At 59.3% G+C, this 18,952-nt stretch overlaps 1 protein-coding gene across 1 annotated transcript; it reads right to left on the bottom strand.

Annotated features, from left to right (window-relative positions):
- Positions 1-5: 5 nt before the first annotated feature.
- GRK6 (G protein-coupled receptor kinase 6) lies at positions 6-18,631 on the bottom strand (the record flags this gene model as incomplete). The annotated part of the gene is given in 17 exon segments (XM_079542509.1): positions 6-209; positions 212-232; positions 7,242-7,376; positions 7,577-7,714; positions 8,016-8,153; positions 8,417-8,625; positions 8,727-8,816; positions 8,940-8,977; positions 9,518-9,708; positions 10,299-10,439; positions 10,992-11,055; positions 11,367-11,459; positions 12,735-12,835; positions 13,076-13,153; positions 13,465-13,577; positions 15,952-16,047; positions 18,580-18,631. Coding segments are annotated over 17 exon segments (1,902 nt in total).
- Positions 18,632-18,952: the final 321 nt, after the last annotated feature.

Raw genomic sequence — 18,952 nt, 5'->3', positions numbered from 1 at the left:
GGTGCTCAGGGTGGTGGTAGGGACGATGCGCTCAAGGCGGCTGATGGCCTCCCCATGCCGTGCCCACTGCCGTCTCCTCCTGGCCTGTGGGCACCCGCCGTCAGGGCTCCGTCCTCGCCATGGGGCCGCGGGGCTGGGTCAGGTGTGGGGGCACGGGGATGGCGCGGTGCCCGGCCCAGCCACTGCCCATTGCTGGGAGGGGTCAATGCGGGGACGGGGTGGGGGGGAAACCCTGCAATGAGACAGACACTAATGTGAGCATTCCCACGGTGACTCACTCCACGAGTGCAGCTGTGCCTGGCCCCACACACCCCCCTCACATCTCCCCAGCATACGCTCTGCCATGGCTGGGCACCTGGAGCAGGAGTCAGATGCCCTCGATGCCCTCGAAGCCACATGGCATCCTCATGTGCGCTGTGCCCCAAATACATGGCTACCCAGTGCTGACTGCCCTGCAGTGTCACAGTGCTTACGGTGCCCATAGGGTGCCATGGGGAGCCCCAGGGAGGAGTGAGCAGCTGCATCACATGGCACATGGAAGCTCACGCACCACAGCCATTGGTGGCCTTGTGGCTGCAGGGGGCACATGACAGTGTTGGGGACATCTGGGTAGAGGTGGCACTGGGACTGTTGCCTCAGCGCAGCACTTGGCTCTAGGTAGGCTGACAGCTCGGTCACCTTCAGCTGAGTGCTGTGCCCAGGGGGGCTGCACACAGCAGCCAGCAGCACCCATGGGTGCTGGCAGACTGGCACGTAAGCACCCGTCAGGATTATTATTATTGCGGTGTGGGAGAAAACACAACAGGGGAGCAGAGAGATGCACGAGTGCTGGAGCAGCAGCCGAGGACAGGGAGAGTACGGCGATGCCACGTGCCTCTGCTTAGCAAAGGTTCCTCAGGCAGCACAGAGCACCGCCAATGTACCCAGTGAAGGGACCACGGCGGGGACACTGCGTGCTGGGGAGCCGAGGGGAAGCGGGCAGAGCAGCTGGGCCAGAGGGCCGAGCCATGCCGGAAGGAAGGAGGGAAGGGGAATGGAGGGGCTGGGGAAACACACTCCATCCCTGTTCCGGGTGGTGGGGGCTCCTCCATTGCTCTGCCGCGGGGGCAGAGGCAGCGTTTTGGGAGAGCGGAGTCCCCTTCCTAGGCAAACGCGAGCTGGCGTTGCTGGCTAAGGGCAGCACGGTGCGGGCGCAGCTCGCTAGACCCGGCTGCAACAGAGCAGGGAACGGCGGCGGTGGCAGGGCCAGGGACGGCGAGAGATGGCAGCTGCTAGGGACTGGGGGCGGATGCAGCGGGGAAAGCGGTGGGAAGGGAATGTCGGGGCCGGGGGTGTTCGGGGAGCGGCGGTGCCGTGTGGTCTGGGGGTGCCGGGGACACCCACGCGGCTCCCTCGGCGCGGAGCGGGAGCGCCGGGCGGCGGCAGCGCGAACCGGGCCAGACCTGCCCCGTCCCCTTCTGACCTCGGCCGGGCCCACCTCGTCCCCCTCTGACCCCGGCCTGAGCCCCGGTGCCCGGCTGCATCCCCGCGCGGTGCCTGCGGGGGGCGGGATGGGGACACCCGGCGGGGACCTCCCCGCTGCCGGTGCCGGGCGCGGCGGCCCCCTCCGTCCTCCTCCTCCTCCTCCTCCTCCTCCCCCCACCGGGTGCGCGCGTTTCCGCCGGGGCGGGGGCGCTTCCCTCCTCCTCCGCTTCCCGATGCCGACGGCCCCGCGCGCGCCCGCCCCGGCCCCGCTCCCCTCCCCGCCGCGCAACAGGCGGGGGCGCCGCGCCCGCTCCCTCCGCGGCTCCCGTTACCGGCGGCGGCGCACGTGGCTCAAGCTGCGGGCGACGACGGCTCCATAGGGCGGCGGGGGAGCGGGGGGTCCTGGTGCGCGCCCGGTGCGCGGCGCCGCCGCCGCCTCCCGGCGCAGCCTTTGTCTCCGGTGAGCGCTCCCGCGCCGCCGCCGCCGCCGCGCGCCGCCCCGCCCGGGCTCCCGCCCCGCCGCTCCGCCCCGCCCTCGGCTCGGGGAGGGACCCGGCAGCCGGCGGAGCCCCCCGCGCCTCCGCCCCGGGACCCGCGGCCATCGGCGGGGAGTGATTGGGACCAGACGGGGGCAGGGGGAAGGGGAGGGTGAACTGGCGCCCGGAGGGGATCCTGCCATGGGTGCCGGGAGCCCCGGCTGAGCCGCTCGACGCGGGTTGTGGCAGCCCCGTACCGTGGCAATGCCATCGTCCTGGGGTGGTGGCCGTGGGGGGGCCGTGGGGTGCCGAGGGGTGACACCCAACCAAGCCCTCACATCCACGGTGACAGCCACGCAGGGACAGTGGCAGCACAGGGGCAGCCACCCCGGCCGTCCCCCCGCCGCTGCGTGACCCACGGTGGCCGATGGCGGCCTCTGTGCCGGGCGGAAGGTGCCGGCGTGGCTCCGGGGTCAGAAGTGGCACTGGGCGCTGAGGGCTCTGTGCCCCCTTTCCCCTCACTGCACCCGAGCGCCGTCCCCCTGCTGTGGCCCTTTGCCCCCGGAGGGCTGTCACCAGCTGTTCCAAGGCACGGCCAAGCCGTTGTCACAGCCACCCCAAGGAACGAGAGCTCTGCTATCACCGTGCCCGGGCACTGCCCGGTGCCGCGTGGCTCTGCTGGGAGCTCGGCAGCGTGGGCACAGGGCAGCGGCAGCGCCGGCACGAAGCCACGCGCCCTCCGGCTGCCCGGATCCGAGCACGAGGCGGTGACACAACGCGGGGGTGCCCGCACGGGCCGTGACACCGCCGCCGCTTCCTCCCCGTGGGCGCCGCGCACTGAGCGCGCTGTCGTGCACGGCCCGGCCGGAAGGACATCCTCCTCCGTGCTGGCCGAGGGCCGAGCTGGGAACGACGGGCACAGCCGCCGTGCCAGGAGGGAGGCCGTTCTGGCGTCGTCCCCGCGGTCCCCATCGCTGCGGCCATCACTCACCTCGCTGGAACCCGGCTCCGGCGGCGGCTCTCACAGCGCGGCACGGCTCGGTGGATGCAGGGCAGCGCTGGGGGTGGGCGGTGGGGCTGGGAGGCTCCCCACGGGCACGAACAAGGCGAGGGGCGCGGCGGGCATCGTCAGACGAGGATGAGGATGGGTGGTGGGGATCGGGCGCCGGTTTTGCGTTGGGAGCCGGGCCCGCGGCCCCGCCAGCCCCGGGGCCGGGAGCTGCCTTCCCCACGGCGGCGGGAGGGTGGGGGGGGGGGGGGGGGGGGGGAAGGCAGGCGGGGGAGCGCTCCCTGAGCCACATGGTGGGCTGGAGGAGGAGCCGTTGCCCAGGCAACAGCTGAGAGCATCCTTCACCCCTGAAAATCGTGCTCGGCGCTGCCTCCACCACCCCACGGCTCAGGGCAGGGCACTGGGCACCCCACAGCCCCTTGCCGGCCCCCGGTTCGCACGGGGTTCTGTTCCTTGGCTCTGGCTCGCTGAGCCGGGCCTTTTCCAGGGGCTGTGCAGCAGCAAGGGCATTGCACGATGGGTAGATGGGGGCAAGGGACCCCCAGGCACTGGGCTGAGGTGCTGCTGGTCAAGGCCGAGCACTTTTTGTGTGATGTTTGTGGCTCTGTGGGATGTTCAGTAATGCTCACTGCTCCAGCCCTGCCCCAGAGCCACAGTGCTCAACTGTCACCAACAAACTGTGACCCCAGGACTTTGTGCCTGGGTGCTGCAGGCCAGACGGTACCCACTGCCAGCAGCACCAGCCTTTCCCATGGGTGCAGCTCCCCCCACCTCTCGCCCTGCCTTCCTTTTTTCCAGAGCTGCAGAAATTTCCTGGATTTTACCCCAAGATGCCCCCTCCGAGTGTGAGAACTCCTCCTCGGCCCGCTCCCATGGCAACTGTTCCCTAGCTACCGATCCCTACTTGCTATTCTCATCCCTGCACAGCTGTGAGCGGCCACCCCGCGCTGCGCACGAGGCCACCACCAGCCCCGCTACCGGCACTGGGCTCCCAGCCCACCGCCTGCCTTACCCCACATGGCTCCAGCCAGGACGCCCCCCCGCATCCCCTCCTGGCAGCCCTGCTGGCCCCAAGCCCTGGGCGTACCTCTGCAGGGTGTGGGGACCTTGGAGATGCTGTCCCCCCTGCATAAGGGGGACAGCAAGCAGCACCTTGCTTCAGGCATGGTGGGGTCAGCTCTAGGGCTGCCCTGGGGACGTGTTCCAAAGGGGATGGCAGCACACACACCTGGACAGCCAGCGGTGTGAGGCTTTGTGCCCACTGTGTGCCTTGTGGTGACCTGAACTACCCTGCAGAAGCCAGAGGACCATCTGCAGTCTCCACCATAAGCGAAGCTCTACCCGAAATGCAACAAGCCCAGTGCTTGCACTTCTGGCTCAGTCCACCTTGACCCAGCAGCAGCACAAGGCACAGCAAATCTTACACTTAACAAAAGGTTAAAAATGTAAATACTTTCAAACTTTAGTGCAAGGCAAGCAAATGATACCACAGGTCCAAGTTGGTGCTCAGCCCTGCCGTGGGGCCTGGCTCAGAACGAGCACAGGGCAGCAGCACACACACGTACACACACATACACACACAAGACCAATTATTGCTAGGAACACAGCTGGGACACATATACACAGGACAGGACGTGACATGGAGGACAGAGGCAGGAGAGCCAGGCTGAGCTCCCTGGGTCCACACAGGACCTCCTTGGAGGCTCAGGCCCCTGTAGCAATGCCCTGCCCTCAGGCACAGCTCTGCTGGCTCCTGCGGGCTGGCCCTGCTCCCACTATGACTCCCACAGGGTCACGGCCCTGGGCAAGGAAGTCTCTCTGTCACAACTTTACACTCAAGAGCACAGCCATCAAAACCGAGCCAGGACTGGGGCCTGCTTGTGTCCCCAGCAAGCCAGCCGAGCTGGTGGGGCTGTGCTGGGCCAACCCTGCAGCACTCAGGGACAGGGCTATCCCTTGGGTCCAGCTTCCGGCCAGGTGCTGGGGAAGTGGCCGTGTCCTGCTGTGCTGCAGGCAGGCTGCCAGCAGGCTGAAGAGGCCAGGATCAGTGCCCAGGAGCTGGCAGCACGTGTGAGACAAGGCAGGAGAAAGCAGGCTCCGGCAGGCAGGGAAGCAGGGATGAGGCAGTGATGCTCTGCTGCCAGGATGCAAAGGGAGATGCTTTGGCATAGCATTCTCCTGTGCCTCAGGGCTGAGCAATGGACTCCTCTGGAGCCAGGGACGCCTCAGCAGGGCCAGAAAAGTCCAGGAAAGATGCTTTAGGCATCTCAAGGCACAGAAGGCCTCTGCCCAGGACTCCCTGGTACATAGCTGGGACTGTCACTCCCCCCATAGGAGGACATTTGTGCCTGTGACAGAGTGGGGGCAGTGCAGGCCCCCACCTATAGATTAAAAATTGACATGTGATATGTACAGACCGACATATATAAATATACACCAAACCTGCAGTGCCACTTCGACACCATGGAATGTGTCAACAGAGCTGCTCCAGCCCGGCCTTGGCCCACACCAGCACAATCCCTCCCTCCTGCCCTTGGCCCCAGAGGGGGGCGGCAGTGGGTGGGCAGCAGCAGCACCATCCCCAGCAGCACTCAGAGGCGTCCAGTTCTGTCCTGGGCACGATGGCTCACGCACAGCCAGAGTGCCATGTGCTGCTGCCAGCGCTGGAGCCATCCTCACAGTCTTCAGAAAAAGACATGTAAAGTTGTAAACAAATCCACCTCGTGGGGCCACTGCTACCTTGTCCTTCAGGCTGGGCTGTTGTTCTTCTGGGCACCCGGAGAGGCAAGAGGGTCCCAGGAGTCGGAGAACAGACTGTGCTCTACAGCCGGGTGGGCTCTTCCTCACTGTCACTGCAGTTCCCACAACAGTCCTGAAGTCAGAGAGGCAACGAGGAGGGAGAGAGGAGCACAGCAAGCAGAGGGTAAGCACAGTCACACAACCTGGTCTACAGCTGCCCTCTGGCAGAGAAACAAAGCTGCACTTTGGGGCTCAGCTCCTAGCAGACATATTTGTGAGTGCATAGCTGACTGGCTCAGAAGCTGGGAGGAAGATGGGCTCCATAAACTACAGCCACCCAGGGAGACAGCTCAGCGCCAGCGCATACAGTCTGCCTCACTCAGGACTCATCAGGTCACAGAAAGCAGCTGAAGCCCTGGGGAGGGAGCCTGAGCATGGGACAATGCCAAACTCTTCACAGTATCTCAACTCTTCTGTGTATCCAGGACATCCAAAGAGAAGAGAGAGGGGAACCCTGGCCTCCTCACAGCCCCCTGGGAGCAGAGCTCCCAGCTGCAGCAGTACAGGGGGCAGCTTTGGCTCAAGCTGAGGGTAAAGCTTCCTCCACAGTGGGGAAGGCAGCAAGAGCAGGGAGCAGGATTAGCGGCTCAGGGGGCAGTTAGAACAACAAACAGCTTATGCTCTGCTGGGGGAAAGGGTTAGGCACCGAAGGACAACACTCCTCTTTCCCAGATCTTGCCATGTCCGTGGGCCACCAGGTATTTCCCTGAGCAGAGCAGCCAGGAGAGACTGCTCACCTCTGGAAAGAGAAAACGTGGCAAATCACAGCTCAACCCCTGCATGAGGCAGCCCATCTTTGGGCAGGTCTTGCCTGCCCACGGAAGAGCTGTGTCTCCCAGCAAGCACAACAGTTAAGCACAAATGGGAACTCAACGGGGAAGTCAGAGTCAGCACCGGATGACTGGGAGTGGGTCCAGAGCAGGCTGGAGCCAACCATGCTCGAGTGCCACAGCTGCTAGCAGCTGTTGAGGCAGCAGCCCAGAATTTGCCAGTCCTGGAAAGAAGGCAAATACTGTTTGGCTCAGTGGAGACATACAGGCAGGCAAGCCCACAGCAGATGCATGTTTCTGCTCTCCTCATCCCTAGAAAGCATTGCTCTCTCTGTCTGCTCAAGGCCTAGGAGAAATGTCCCAGAGACTCCAGGAGCACACACAGACCACAGCAAGATGAAGGTCTTCTTCAGGGATGGTATTATTCATGTAGGAAGGGAGAAGACTTGCTATTTTAGTACCATCAGCACCTTCACTCTCCGTGCAACTGCAGCGTGTTTAGCCAGGACACTCCATACCAGCCCCCTCAACATGCAGCAGTGTGAATCAGCCAGGCAAGGGTAGGCTCCTTGCAGCCCTGCATGGGACTTCCTGAGAGCCCTGGGATTCAACCCAGCATGGGGGCTCATATCTGCTGCCCATACGTGCCCACCTTCCTGACAGTTCTGCATCAGTGAGAAAGGGCTCAGGGCTGTGCAAGAAATACTGGGCAAGCACTCATACCTGTCTGCTGAAGAAGCGTTGGAGTAACCCTTTCTTGGGCTGTGGTGAAGGCTGCCCTTTCCAGTCCAGGTCTGGGGGCACCGTGCCATCTGTGCTAAACACATTCAGCTCCTTGAAGCAGTCTGTCTCTATCATCTGAAAGAGGGCAAAACATGGCTGCAGCAACTGCAATGCAAAGCCTGTCATCGACGGCCCAGCAGAGCGCAAGGGCAGCAGCGACAGCAGAGTTCCTGCTGCTTCCCCTGCAGGATGCTGCACCCAGCCACAGTGACACAAGCAGGGGCAAAGACCTGTCCTGTAAAAAAGGATTGGTGTACGTGCTAGTTCCCACCCACCTCATTCTGCCAAGGAATGGGCACACTTCCAGTAGCAAACTTCTGGTAGAAGTCATTGTCCGTGGGCTCCAGCTCCACTCCTTTCACCGTGGAGAACTGCTCGATGTCCAGAACATCCTTGCAGTAGATGGCCTGGGGCTAAACAGCACAAACATTGCTCTAATGCCAGGCTGCACAATGATAACACCCACTGAAACCACATGGACACTGGCCAAGCATGAGCCCCTTCTACCTGCCTGCCTGAGCTGTGTTCTGCCACACAGGGAGCACTGGTCAGACCCACTTGTGACCAGCAGCCCACCCTCAGGTGAACGGCCAGAGCAGCAGCCCCAGAAATAAGAGCGATGGACCCCATCTCCTCAGGTGAGCCAGTGCAGGGCTCCTTCTTCCCTTGAGAGCATCAGTGACTGAAGAGGTCAGGAGGTGGACAGGCACTTACATCTGGCTTGAAGGGTGGATCCAGCATGCCTGCTTCCAGCCTCCGGAAGTTGAGGTGTTTGAAGAGAGGGTGCTCCTTCACCTCCCTAGCCCCAGCTCCTCGGCAGCCCAGGCGCTCCAGAGGGTCTTTGCACAGGAGCTGTAACATAAGGAAATCAGTGTTCCAGGCAGAGCAGTTCAGGCAGGAGCAGCCCTGAGGTCGGTGGACTCCTGCAGTACGTCTCCAGGAACGGCACGTGCTCACAAGGCATCTGTGAGTGAGGAATTTAGGCACTCTGGACCCTCCTGTTACCACCGTCAGAGCAAGGGAGCCTCATTCCCACCCATGCCTCTACAGGGAGCGGTCCTGACGTTCGGCTGCTGTGTGCAAAGGGGTGGTAGGGGACAGGGTTGCAGTCGTACCATGGTGCAGAGGGAGCGGGCACAGGGCGAGAACTTCTCTGAGTACTCCTCCTGCACATCCTTCACCAACCGCTCCACCTCCTCCCGCTTGATCTTCTTCTTGCGCTGCTGGAAGGGGGACTGCCCCTCAATCATCTCATACACCAGGCAGCCCAGTGCCCACCAGTCTGGGCTGAACGTGTAGCGCTCATTCTTCACCACCTCTGGAGCTATGCAGAAGCAGGAAAATGTGAGGTCAGGGAGAGCACAGCGCAGTGCAGCACAGTGCAGTCAGAAGCTACTTTTTAATTAAACCAGGATCGCTTCTTACCCATGTAGCCAACTGTTCCCACACGCCCCTTGATTGTTTGGCCCTCAGGCACGTGCACAGCCAGCCCCAGATCCGAGATACGAATGTGACCTGTGCAGAGAAGGGCACAAGTTAGCAAATCCAAGTCGTGAGATAATATTTTAAGCTGCCGAGAACTTGGAGCAACTCTGATTCAAGCATAGGAAGGGAAAAGGACCTGGGCTCTGCACTCACCATGGTCATCCAGTAATATGTTCTCAGGCTTCAGATCCCTAGGAAGGAAGAAGCTTGATCAAGAAGGAGCCATTATGAAAGCAAAGGACACGGGGATCAGTGACATCTCAAGAAGTCACAGGTAAACAGCAGAGGGATGCACAGCCCTGCTGTAGGTAGCCCTCACCCTGGAATTAGCCCTGAAAGATCCCCCTTCAGCCCTCCACCAGGAGGCACTGAGCCTACATCTACTTCCTTCTCTTCAGGTGCACAACTCCAGATAAGGTAGGCCATGCAAGAGAGGAGCAGAGTGTCAATACTGGTTGTGAAGATGAGCACCCAAGTGCATTCTCAGAGGCAATCACAAGCACTCTCATCCTATTGGTGATCTTTCACCAGCACAAGGCAGCCAGGCTATGCCTTTCTGCATCTCCTGCAAGATCAGCTTTCCGTTCCTGATCTCCTCTCACCCAGCTCTGTGCTGCTTTCAAGAGCAAGCTTATTTTCTTGAGCAGACAGTCCCAGCTGTGACAGTAAGGGCAGCAGGAACATTCTTGCTCCTGCAGCCAGTGCCCCTGCTGGAGCCAGGCAGCACGCACCTGTACACGATCCTCTCCTGGTGCAAGTCCTCAAGGCCACAGCAGATCTCAGCAGCATAGAAAGCTGCCCGGGGCTCCTCGAAGCCAGCCTCTCCCATGTGGTAGATATGGAACTTGAGGTCCCCTCCATTCATGAGGGTCAGCACTAGGCAGAGAGCATCTTTAGTTTCATATGCATAGGCTAAGCTCACCTGCAATTCAGGGCAGAAAGGCTGTTAGAAGACACAGCTGGAAGAGGGAGACACCCACACTCTGATGGGTACTGTCACCCAAAAAGCCAGCATATGGACAGCAATAGGATGGGCTACTGTAGAGCAGACAGTGGATTTTCAAACCCAGGGAGGATCTGGAAGTGCCCAGTAGCCCCTGTACACCCCCAGCTTTCCTCAGAGAGGAAGGATGCTCATCTCTCTGAGCCAGAACCACTCCCCTCTAAGGGGCAAGCAGCACCCAGCAGCAACCCTGGGGCACCATCTGATGAATCCTTCATAGTGGGAAGTTTCAGACAGTCCACACCTCTGCACAGCCAGGGAGAGAGCTATCCACCACACAGCATAGGGCTAGGCTTCTGCCCATTTGGCAGTCTGGAGGCATTCAGGTCATTTTGTGGAGGCAGCGGAAGGTCCTGCCAGATCCCAGCCTTGTGACAGGGACCCTGCTCCATAGGCAGGGCCTGCTCCTGCCTTTCCACACAGTGTGAGGAGCACAGAAGAGCCAGGCCAGCTGACTGTGGGAAGAATCAACCACTGCAGCAAAGTGAGAGCAATTCCTATGTACTTACTACAAACCTACTGTTCACTTTTTCCAGGATCTGTTTCTCATTCAGGGCCATGGCTTCTCCCTTCCGCTTTTTGATCCGTTTCTTCTCCAGTTTCTTGCAGGCATACATCTTCCCTGTGGCACGCACTTGGCAGGCACAAACCTGGAGTGGGAGACAAGGCTCAGCACCTTCCCACTGCTGTTTCCAGTGGGGGTCTAGGTTCTGCTCTTGAAGTGAGGCACAGAAAGGTGAAGATTGTCCTGGTTCCAGCCCCATCCTGAAGTGAGCAAGGAGCACAAAGACACAGGGAACAGCAACATCTCTAGGTGCCACAGGAGCAGGCTGGTGCCTGCAAAAACAGAAGGCCACACTAGAAACAAAAAGAAGCCTGAAAGAGCAGCAGTTTTCGGGACTGCAGTTTCCCCTGTCAAGAGACTGGGGAGAAAATTATTCTCATCCCAGGCACCAAAAGTACATGCTGCCTACTTTGTGCAACCACCTTCTGCATCTCCCATGTCTGCAAGATGGGAGCTCTTGTCTATCATAAGGGAGCTGAGATAATGCAATGCCCAAAGAACAGCAGTGTCCGGCACAGAACATAGATGAACATCTCAGAAAAATCCCACAGCCGTTAGCACCTGCCTCCCAGTGCTGGAGCAGCTTACAGCACCCCACCTGCCCACCCCAAATACAGAGGAAATGCTGGCCACTCACCTCTCCAAAACCACCCTTGCCTAGCACGCGGTATTGGCGGAAAGTGTTTTTGGTCACCGGCTGCCTGTGGAGCAAAGGAAACTGCTGTGAGATGGAAACCGGAAAACAACAGGGGCTGAAACTCAAACCACCCCCACACCCTGGCCTGAGAGCCTGTGAGTCACTGTGAAACCCCTGCTTAAGAAGAACCTGCTTCCCTGCAAGCAAGCAAGGCTAGGGCAGCTGATAGAGGCTCCTTGTGCCAACAGGGGGCCCTGAAGGAAAGGAATTGCAAAGGCCAGGTCCTTGGCCCAGCAGCAAAGGAGCCCTAGGGACCCCTCAGGCAGCCCAAGTGCTGCAGGGTGCAGGTCTCCCAGCGATGCCAGAGGATGTTACCGTTCCAGCCATTTCCACTGCAGGAAGCGGTTGAAGTACAAGCTGTCGAGGTAGTCAGCAAAGGGAGCCACACTCAGGTAGTCGTGGATAAGCCTAGGAGAGAGCAGAGCCAGCAAGGCAGCTGAGAGCTGCTCACAGCCACACAGCAGGAGGTGAGGAGCCCCAGGAGCCCCGTGTCTTTGCCATCCCCTCACCCAGCACCGCACTGCACTGAACCACCCACGCACCCTGCACGGCCCTGACCCTAAAGCCCACCCTCTGTGCTAAGTCTTGATCCAAAAGGAAGGTGCGTTGGAGGCACAACTGCGACGAAGGCAGCACCCTGGGACTGCCTTCTGCAGGACTGGCACTGATCATTGTGGCCTCTCAGCAGCAGCCGTGGCTGTGGGACAAAGGGGGGCGATAGGACTCTTTGCAATTGCCCCTCACTGGGCAAATGCATGCACAAGGCTATAATCAGTTGCTGAAAGCTACTAGCAACATTCAGTACCAGGCACTGAGTTGTTCAGTTTCAGATGAATATCCAGCACAAAAGGCCACAGGGGATCCTGCTTGAGAGCTAACTGCCTCAGAGACTGGTGCCAAGGCTGCCCAGCGGAATAGAAAGCCTTAGACTTAGTGTCTAGACTGGAGACATGCATCAAGGCAAAGCGGATGGGCTCTTTCCCTTTCAGAGCCTGCCAAGGGAAGGCAGGGCCCAGCCCGGAGGCTCTGCATTCAGACAAGGACACCAGTTACCACACACAGAGTTAACGTTCCCCAGAAGACTGCAGCAAACCCATTGCCACAGCCCTGCACTTGATTAGGCAACGTGCTGCTGCTACTGTTCACAGAGGGGTGGGGGCTGTAAGCCCAGTTTATCTAACAGCTTCCTCTTCTCACCCAGAGCCATGACCTCGGACACTGTTTCTGTGATGAGCTCAGGGAGCAGAAGTGACCTTAGATTGCTGTAGCAACAGCTACCATGATCTAGCCACAACAGCCACATCTGTGGTCAGCGGGAGAGGACAGCTGGCACTGAAACTGCTGCAGTCAGCTCTGCACGATGGGTGCCCACCAGATCCAGGCACAAAACTAGAAACAGCGTGGCCAGCCTCTGAGGCTTCCTTGGTATGGTATCTTCCCAAGTGGCAGCTCAGAGCCATGACAAACTGAGAAGAGTGACAAAAGTTTCCGCTGCAGCTTGGATTCCTGGAGCTGAGTTGCACGCTGCAAGCCCTGAAGTACCCTGGCCCCATCCCACACAGTCCCAGCCCTGGCATCAATCTCTGACGTCCTGGAGGAACGGAGTGGACGAGGTGAGCTGGCTGCTGCACCCAGCACTGTGCTGTGACACAGCTGCAGGATTGGCCCAGCCCTCCAACTCACTTAGTGGATTCTTTGAAGAGCTCCTTGGAAGGTTCCTGCTCCAGCCTCTCACAGCAGGCATCCACCAGCTGGGAGGGGACTTCAGGCACATGGTCCTCACTCTGGGGACAAAGGGACTGAGTCAGTGGGCAGCAGAGCCCAAGGGTCCTGTCAGGAAGGAGAAGCCACAGGAACAGCACACAGGTGCTCATCTGCTTCAGAACAAGTGGAAAAAGCAGCACGGGCACTTGCGAGGTGGACTTTACCCTCACGATCCTGTCCAGCACTGCAGCAGGACAGGGGTAATGACAACTGTCAGCTGTTCTACTACTGCAGGCAGCACACACAGCCCTCTCGCTCACCTTTGGCTTCAAGTACTTTTCAATCAGGTGCTGCCCGCATTCCTTCCGCTTCTCATCTGGAGCTACTTCGTACCCAGCCTGCAAAAAGCAAACATGGTCAGGGACAGGCCCAGCTGGGAACCAGGCCGGGCTACCAGGCAACAGCTGCACAGCAGCAACACCCTGCCCAGGTACCACAACACTGCGCCTTCCTGGAGAACCAGATCTCTGGCAAACACCTCCCTAAGCAAAGGCCCAGCCCTATCTCAGAGAAAATGCAACTCACAGGAAAACTTCCTTGCCCAGAAGTAGCTGGCAATAGCTTGAACACCCAGAGCCAACTGAACCGTGCCCAGGATGCCAAGAACACCCCTGCCTTCTCAAGGAAGCCTGACAGGCTTTGCTCTTACCACAGCATCCAGGAACTTGACGCAGCGTGACAGCTCAGGCCGTGTCTCACAGAACTGCCGAAACAGCATGCGCCCGATGGGCTGCTTCTCACACAGGCTGTGGTAGTCCCGCTCTGCAAATGGGGAGGAGATCACACACTGTCAGCCTTCCTCCCGGCCCCAAGCAGCAGTGATGAGGCTTCTGGCTGCTCAGGGGCTCCACGGCTCCCAGGAGACAGAAATGCACCCAGCTGGGACAAGAAGCCACAGGCTGAGCTTTTATGACCCTCTATGGAAGGTTTTCCCTAACAGATGTTTGAACTGCTCTTCCGTACAGTACCCCATCTTGTTTTAAGCAAGGGATCTCAATATCTCCTGCTTGGCTAGAGGCTCTCTTCTTGATCCTCTCTCCATGGTGATCAGATACATAACTTTCCCTGGGCACTGTGGAACGCACTGAGCTTGTTTGGAGGCAGAACTCCCAGGCTGAGGGCTGCTCTGATGACTCTCACAAATCACTCTGCTCCACAAAGCCTGCTGAAAGCAGCGGCGCCAATGTGGGGGGAACCATTTCCAGCCATGTCCCGTTAATGCTGCACATCACCATCACACATCCCTGCTCCATGGAACAGCCACCTCTTTGCAGTCGAGTCCCACTGCCCCCATGGAACTTGGTTTCCCCCAATGATTCCTCCTACCCATCTCCCCACAGTCTTCTGAACCAGGCACACACACCTCTGACTATCCAAAGCACTCCCAGTTCTATGCTTCACCCTGCCCTGGGCTCTTGGTGCTCCTCGGTGCTGATGGCTTCCCCCCACCATGCGGCAGCTTCTCCTGAGGAAGCTATGGCTTCCTGGTGGTGCACAAGCATGGAGGGGCTACGATCCTGCTTGTGTTCCTCCCCCTCCCTCCTCCGCTGCTGTGGGGGCTGCTTCACCATCCTGGCTGCCCCAGCTGGTTTACTCATTTGCAGGGGAAGGAATTCCCCACTGCTGTAGAGGATGGGAGCTTGCTGCCAGCGAGACTGGGGGCTTTTGGTCACCTTGCTGCTGCCTAGGCACACATTAGGTTGCTCTCTGTAGTCACGGCACACAATCCCAATTCTGCAGCAGCACCGCCGCACTGGTGATCCAGCCCAGCCTCTGCAACAGGAAGTGGACACACCTCTATCTGGCTGCCAGGGGACAACAAAGCCACCAGAGCACAGGGACTGGAGATGTCTCTCCCGGAGGGAAACCAAACAAGGCAGCCACCACCTGCGAGAGCGCTGCCCTCATGGCTCTGCAAGGGGAACTGGGCATCACTGGTGAGAGCACAGGCTGGGAGGCGCCTCCACAGCATCACGGGACAGCGGGACAATGGAGATGGACAAACTGCCAGCATTCATCACCAGCAAATGGGCAGCACAACAAAAATGAACGTCAATGCTAGAAAACAGATCATGACACCTACAGAAGGGTGGCTGTGCAGAAGACAGCCCATGTCAGAAGCACCTCAGTGCTCAGGACCCGCTACAGTGAGGCAGCATGTCCAGTATCAAGGCTGCAGTTTCCAGCTGACTGCAGTGACTTGTGGAAAGAGCCACGAAGGTGGTGCCCAACATGAAGCAGCTGAACTGGGTGTTGTGGGCTTGGAAGCTATAATCTGGATGATGGAGGTTGTTATTTCAAGTGCCATGGTCCTGTGTACCTTCAAATGGAACCACTTTGAGTGACTTCTAGGACCTTGTACCAGGACCTGGAACACCTGCGCAGTGCAGAACTGGGGACTGGAGCTGCAGACACATCCCAAACCCAGTCAGCCTGGCGACACCCGCTCTGAAACAAAGTCAACACTGCCACTCTCCAGCTGGCAGATGAATATGGAGCAACAACTTAAACAAGCTCTCCCCCTCCCAGAAAGCAGATCACTCCCACCTTCCAAGTCAACTCCTCAAACAATCTTATACAATGTCAGGACCAAACCTGCTGCACAAACATTAAAATCATGAAGAGTACAAAGTGCAGAATTAAAATCACAGACCTAGCCCTACTCAGCTGTACAACTCTCATCCATACTGCACAGCAAGAACCCAATTCTGCTCAAGTAAAGTCGCTGCTTTAATTTTAGAAGCTGAGATCTGCAGCGTAAGGCCGAACATCAGCCAAGAAAACAGGAAGATGTTAGCAGGACCTTCGTAATTTATGCAAAAGCACTCCTGAGCAATGCTCACAGCAACGGGCAGGTTTGTTTGTGCAGAGGAGGACACATATCTCTACTGAATCTTCTCACCATCTAGAAGGCTTGGGGGTACATCAACAGCAAGTGCCACACAGCTGTGACTTACCTGCCCACTGTTCCTTCCCCGCACTCTAAATTGCGTTGGCCAAATCCGTGGCCAGGATTTGTGCCCTATCACCCGTCTCTGGCCCTCCCACGGCTCACCTGCATTCAGATCTCCTGTGATCTGACAGGTCGCAGCCACACAGCTGCCCCACAGCCCAACGCCAGAGCCCTGCTGCTCACCAAGGGCTTGCCGAAGGTCCTCGCAGAGGCTGATGTGTGGGAACTGCAGCATCTGGCGCCATTTCTTACTCTTGCCTTTCCGGTTTCCGCCACCACCTGCAGGGCACACAGATTCGGCAGGATGAGTTACGAGTGAGGGACGTCCGACTGCAGATGAATCTTGTTGCACCGGGAGCCCGGGCAGCACCATGAGGTATCGCTGCCTCCCAGCCAGAAGGATAGGAACGCTGGAGCCTCAGCTGACTGCCAGAGGAAATGGAAGGGCCGACTGCTCCGGCTGCTCAAAAGGCAGAACAAAGCAATGACAGTAAGGTCTTTCCTCTGGACATTTCATTCATATTTAAGATGGGAAAATCACGGCAGAGGGAGGAGTGCCTATAGCCACAGGTTGCTCTGTGCCTTGGCTCCCAGGCCCTTTTGAGGCCAAACTGTGCTTGGTGTGAAGCTCTTTGCTGCTGGTTTCTTGCTGTAGTTAAGATTCATGCCACCTACTCATTCCAGACTGATTGCTTACTGCAGGGAGGGGCTCTCAGAGAAAGGACACGAAGCTGGGAGACAGGAATTCCTGCTCTAATCCCAGCTCCACAGAGAACTCACTGCATCGCCCCAGGCTCATCACTTCAGTTTCCCACCTGTGAAGTGGGGACACTCCCACTGTTCTGCAGAGATAAGCCAGCCTCAGAAAAGCAAGATCCAACAATTAGATATTATTCCATCTTCAGGTGTTGGAGTAAATGCCCAGTGCTGTAGAAAAGGGTGGGAAAACTCCAGATAGACCAAAAAATTTACATCATAGCAAACACTAAGTACTGGAATACTTGCATGCCTGATTGCTCAGATCAGCCAACCTCTAGGGATTGTGCTCCTCCTGCTCAGTGCCAACAAACACAAAAACTCCCCCCTGACTCTGGAAATGCGTTAAACCTCACTGCTGAGTCGGGCCAAAGGCACAGCTCTCTGAAATCCGTGAAGAACACCATTTTTCAGCTCTTGAGAAGCAGTTTCATAATGCTTTCCTCCACCGCAGATGTGATTCGGTCCTCGGATGTTCCCTGTACCCACGCTCCGGGTTTCCAGCACCTACACTACAGGCATGTAAGTGGGGTGGGATGGGATGCGACAGGATGGCTGCAGCCGTGAGCCCTGGCACCGCTGGGTGGCTGTGCTGCATCTGCCCCCCGTGGCAGCTGGGCCGCACGACTGTACAAACTCAGGAAGGAAGTGACTCAAGGGTAAGCAGGGGTGGAAGAAACCAGCAGCGCCGACACCTTGTCAGCCACAACTCCCAGTCACAAACAAGGACAGGGACAATCGGTAGGTGAGAGCACAGGAGTGTAGGCACTCTCACAAGCATGTAGGAGAGGGCAGAGTTATGTCCCATGACACACTGAAGATGCAGCTTGTGCTCCCCTGCAGGTAACGCAGCAAACAGCTCAGTGGGGACCTGCACCCCCATGCAGCTCTGTTGCACACAGCAACCTTCATTTAGAGGACAGGGCAAGAGGGAGGCAGGCCTGACCCAGAGCTTGTCACATTTCTGAGGCTGGTCACATCCCATCTGCCACAAGCCAGCAGACAAAGGGAACAAGAGGGGAAAGATCCTTCCAAGAGAAATCACCATCCTGTTGTGCCCACTGCTGTCCACACCCTGATGGCACACACTGAGCACAGGCGTGTGCAATGGGCCTTATTGCACCGAGTGCTCTCCATCAAAGCAGAGAGGAGCACCTCAAAGCAGGGCAGCAGCTGTGCCACACCTCTCACACAGCCCCACACTCCACTTCAGCCACAGCACTGCAGAGGCTGTGCTCCCGGCTGCTCCCTGTCAAGAGGAGTTTCACGTCCTGAAGTTGCAAGTGCTGCTCTTTGGTTTTGTCTGGGTTTGACTTCAGCTAAACCACAATGGCAACGGTTGGATTTCCCACTCGCTGCTCGACAGCCTCCATGCCTGAAGTATCTGAACGAAGTCTGATTTCCAAGCAGTTCAGAACTGTCTCTGCCCAGGGAAATTTAATTTCAATGCTCTTTGCTCCCACAAATCTAATCTCCAAAGCCCTCTAACTGGATTTCAGCGAGCCCCTCGGGCTCAGAAACTACTCGGCCCGGCCAGTCGCACAGCGCGGCCCTTCCACAGCCGCAGAGGGGCCGTGCTTCCCCACCACCCCATGCAATCTAATGAACCTCCCCGCGGAGCCAGACCCAGGCAGCCGTGGACGGAGCTCCCGGTTCTCTCTCAGCTACTCGAGGTGTCCCGGATCGGCTCAGCTCCACGTCCCTCCAGCACCAGCCGCGCTTCGCCCCGCTCCACGCGCTGCACTGACGGAGGGCCGCGGGCACGCGGCTCAGCCCTGCGCGGGTACAAGCGGTCGCAGCGCGACGTGCCGGCCCGAAGTGAACTTTTTTACCTCTTTGCCCCCCGGGAGGAGGGATACGGGCAGGAGACGGGCAGCAGCCGCGGCTGCAGGGCAGCTTCTCTCAGAGGCGCAGTGCGGCCGTCCCACCGCGGCTCTGGGCCGTCCCGGCGCGGCGGCAGGCCTCGACCCCACGGCCCGGGACGGAGCGCGGCCCTCCCGGCCCCGGGCCTGCCACCCCACCTCGGCCGCCTCCCACTGCTCAGGAATCGCTCACCTTCTCGGGCCTTGAGCAGCACGGTGTTGGCGACGATGTTCTCCAGCTCCATGGGCCCGGGCGGCGCCGCCACCTCCCGCGCGGCTCCGCGCCGCTCCCCTCCGCTCCGCTCGAGCCCCGCCACCGCCGCCGCCCCCCCGCTGCCGCCGCCGCAGCTACGCCCCGCCCACCGCGGCCCAACCCACCAATGCCTGCCCACGCTCCTCCCGCGCCGCGCTCCCATTGGTTCGGATCCCCCCAAGGAAGCCTCGCCCACTCCGCTGCGCCCCTGCCCGAGGAGGGCGGAGGTGTGAGGGGGCGGGCCGGAGAGAGAGAAGAGCGCGTCATGCGGCGGCCATTGGCGGAGTGCTACCCGGGGCTGGGAGCGGGCGAT

This window comes from Tetrao urogallus (assembly GCF_951394365.1).
Source record: "Tetrao urogallus genome assembly, chromosome: 14".
In the NCBI taxonomy this organism is placed as follows: domain Eukaryota; kingdom Metazoa; phylum Chordata; class Aves; order Galliformes; family Phasianidae; genus Tetrao; species Tetrao urogallus.
The sequence above is the reverse complement of the archived record's forward strand: the minus strand, read 5'-3'. Positions and strand labels throughout refer to the sequence as shown.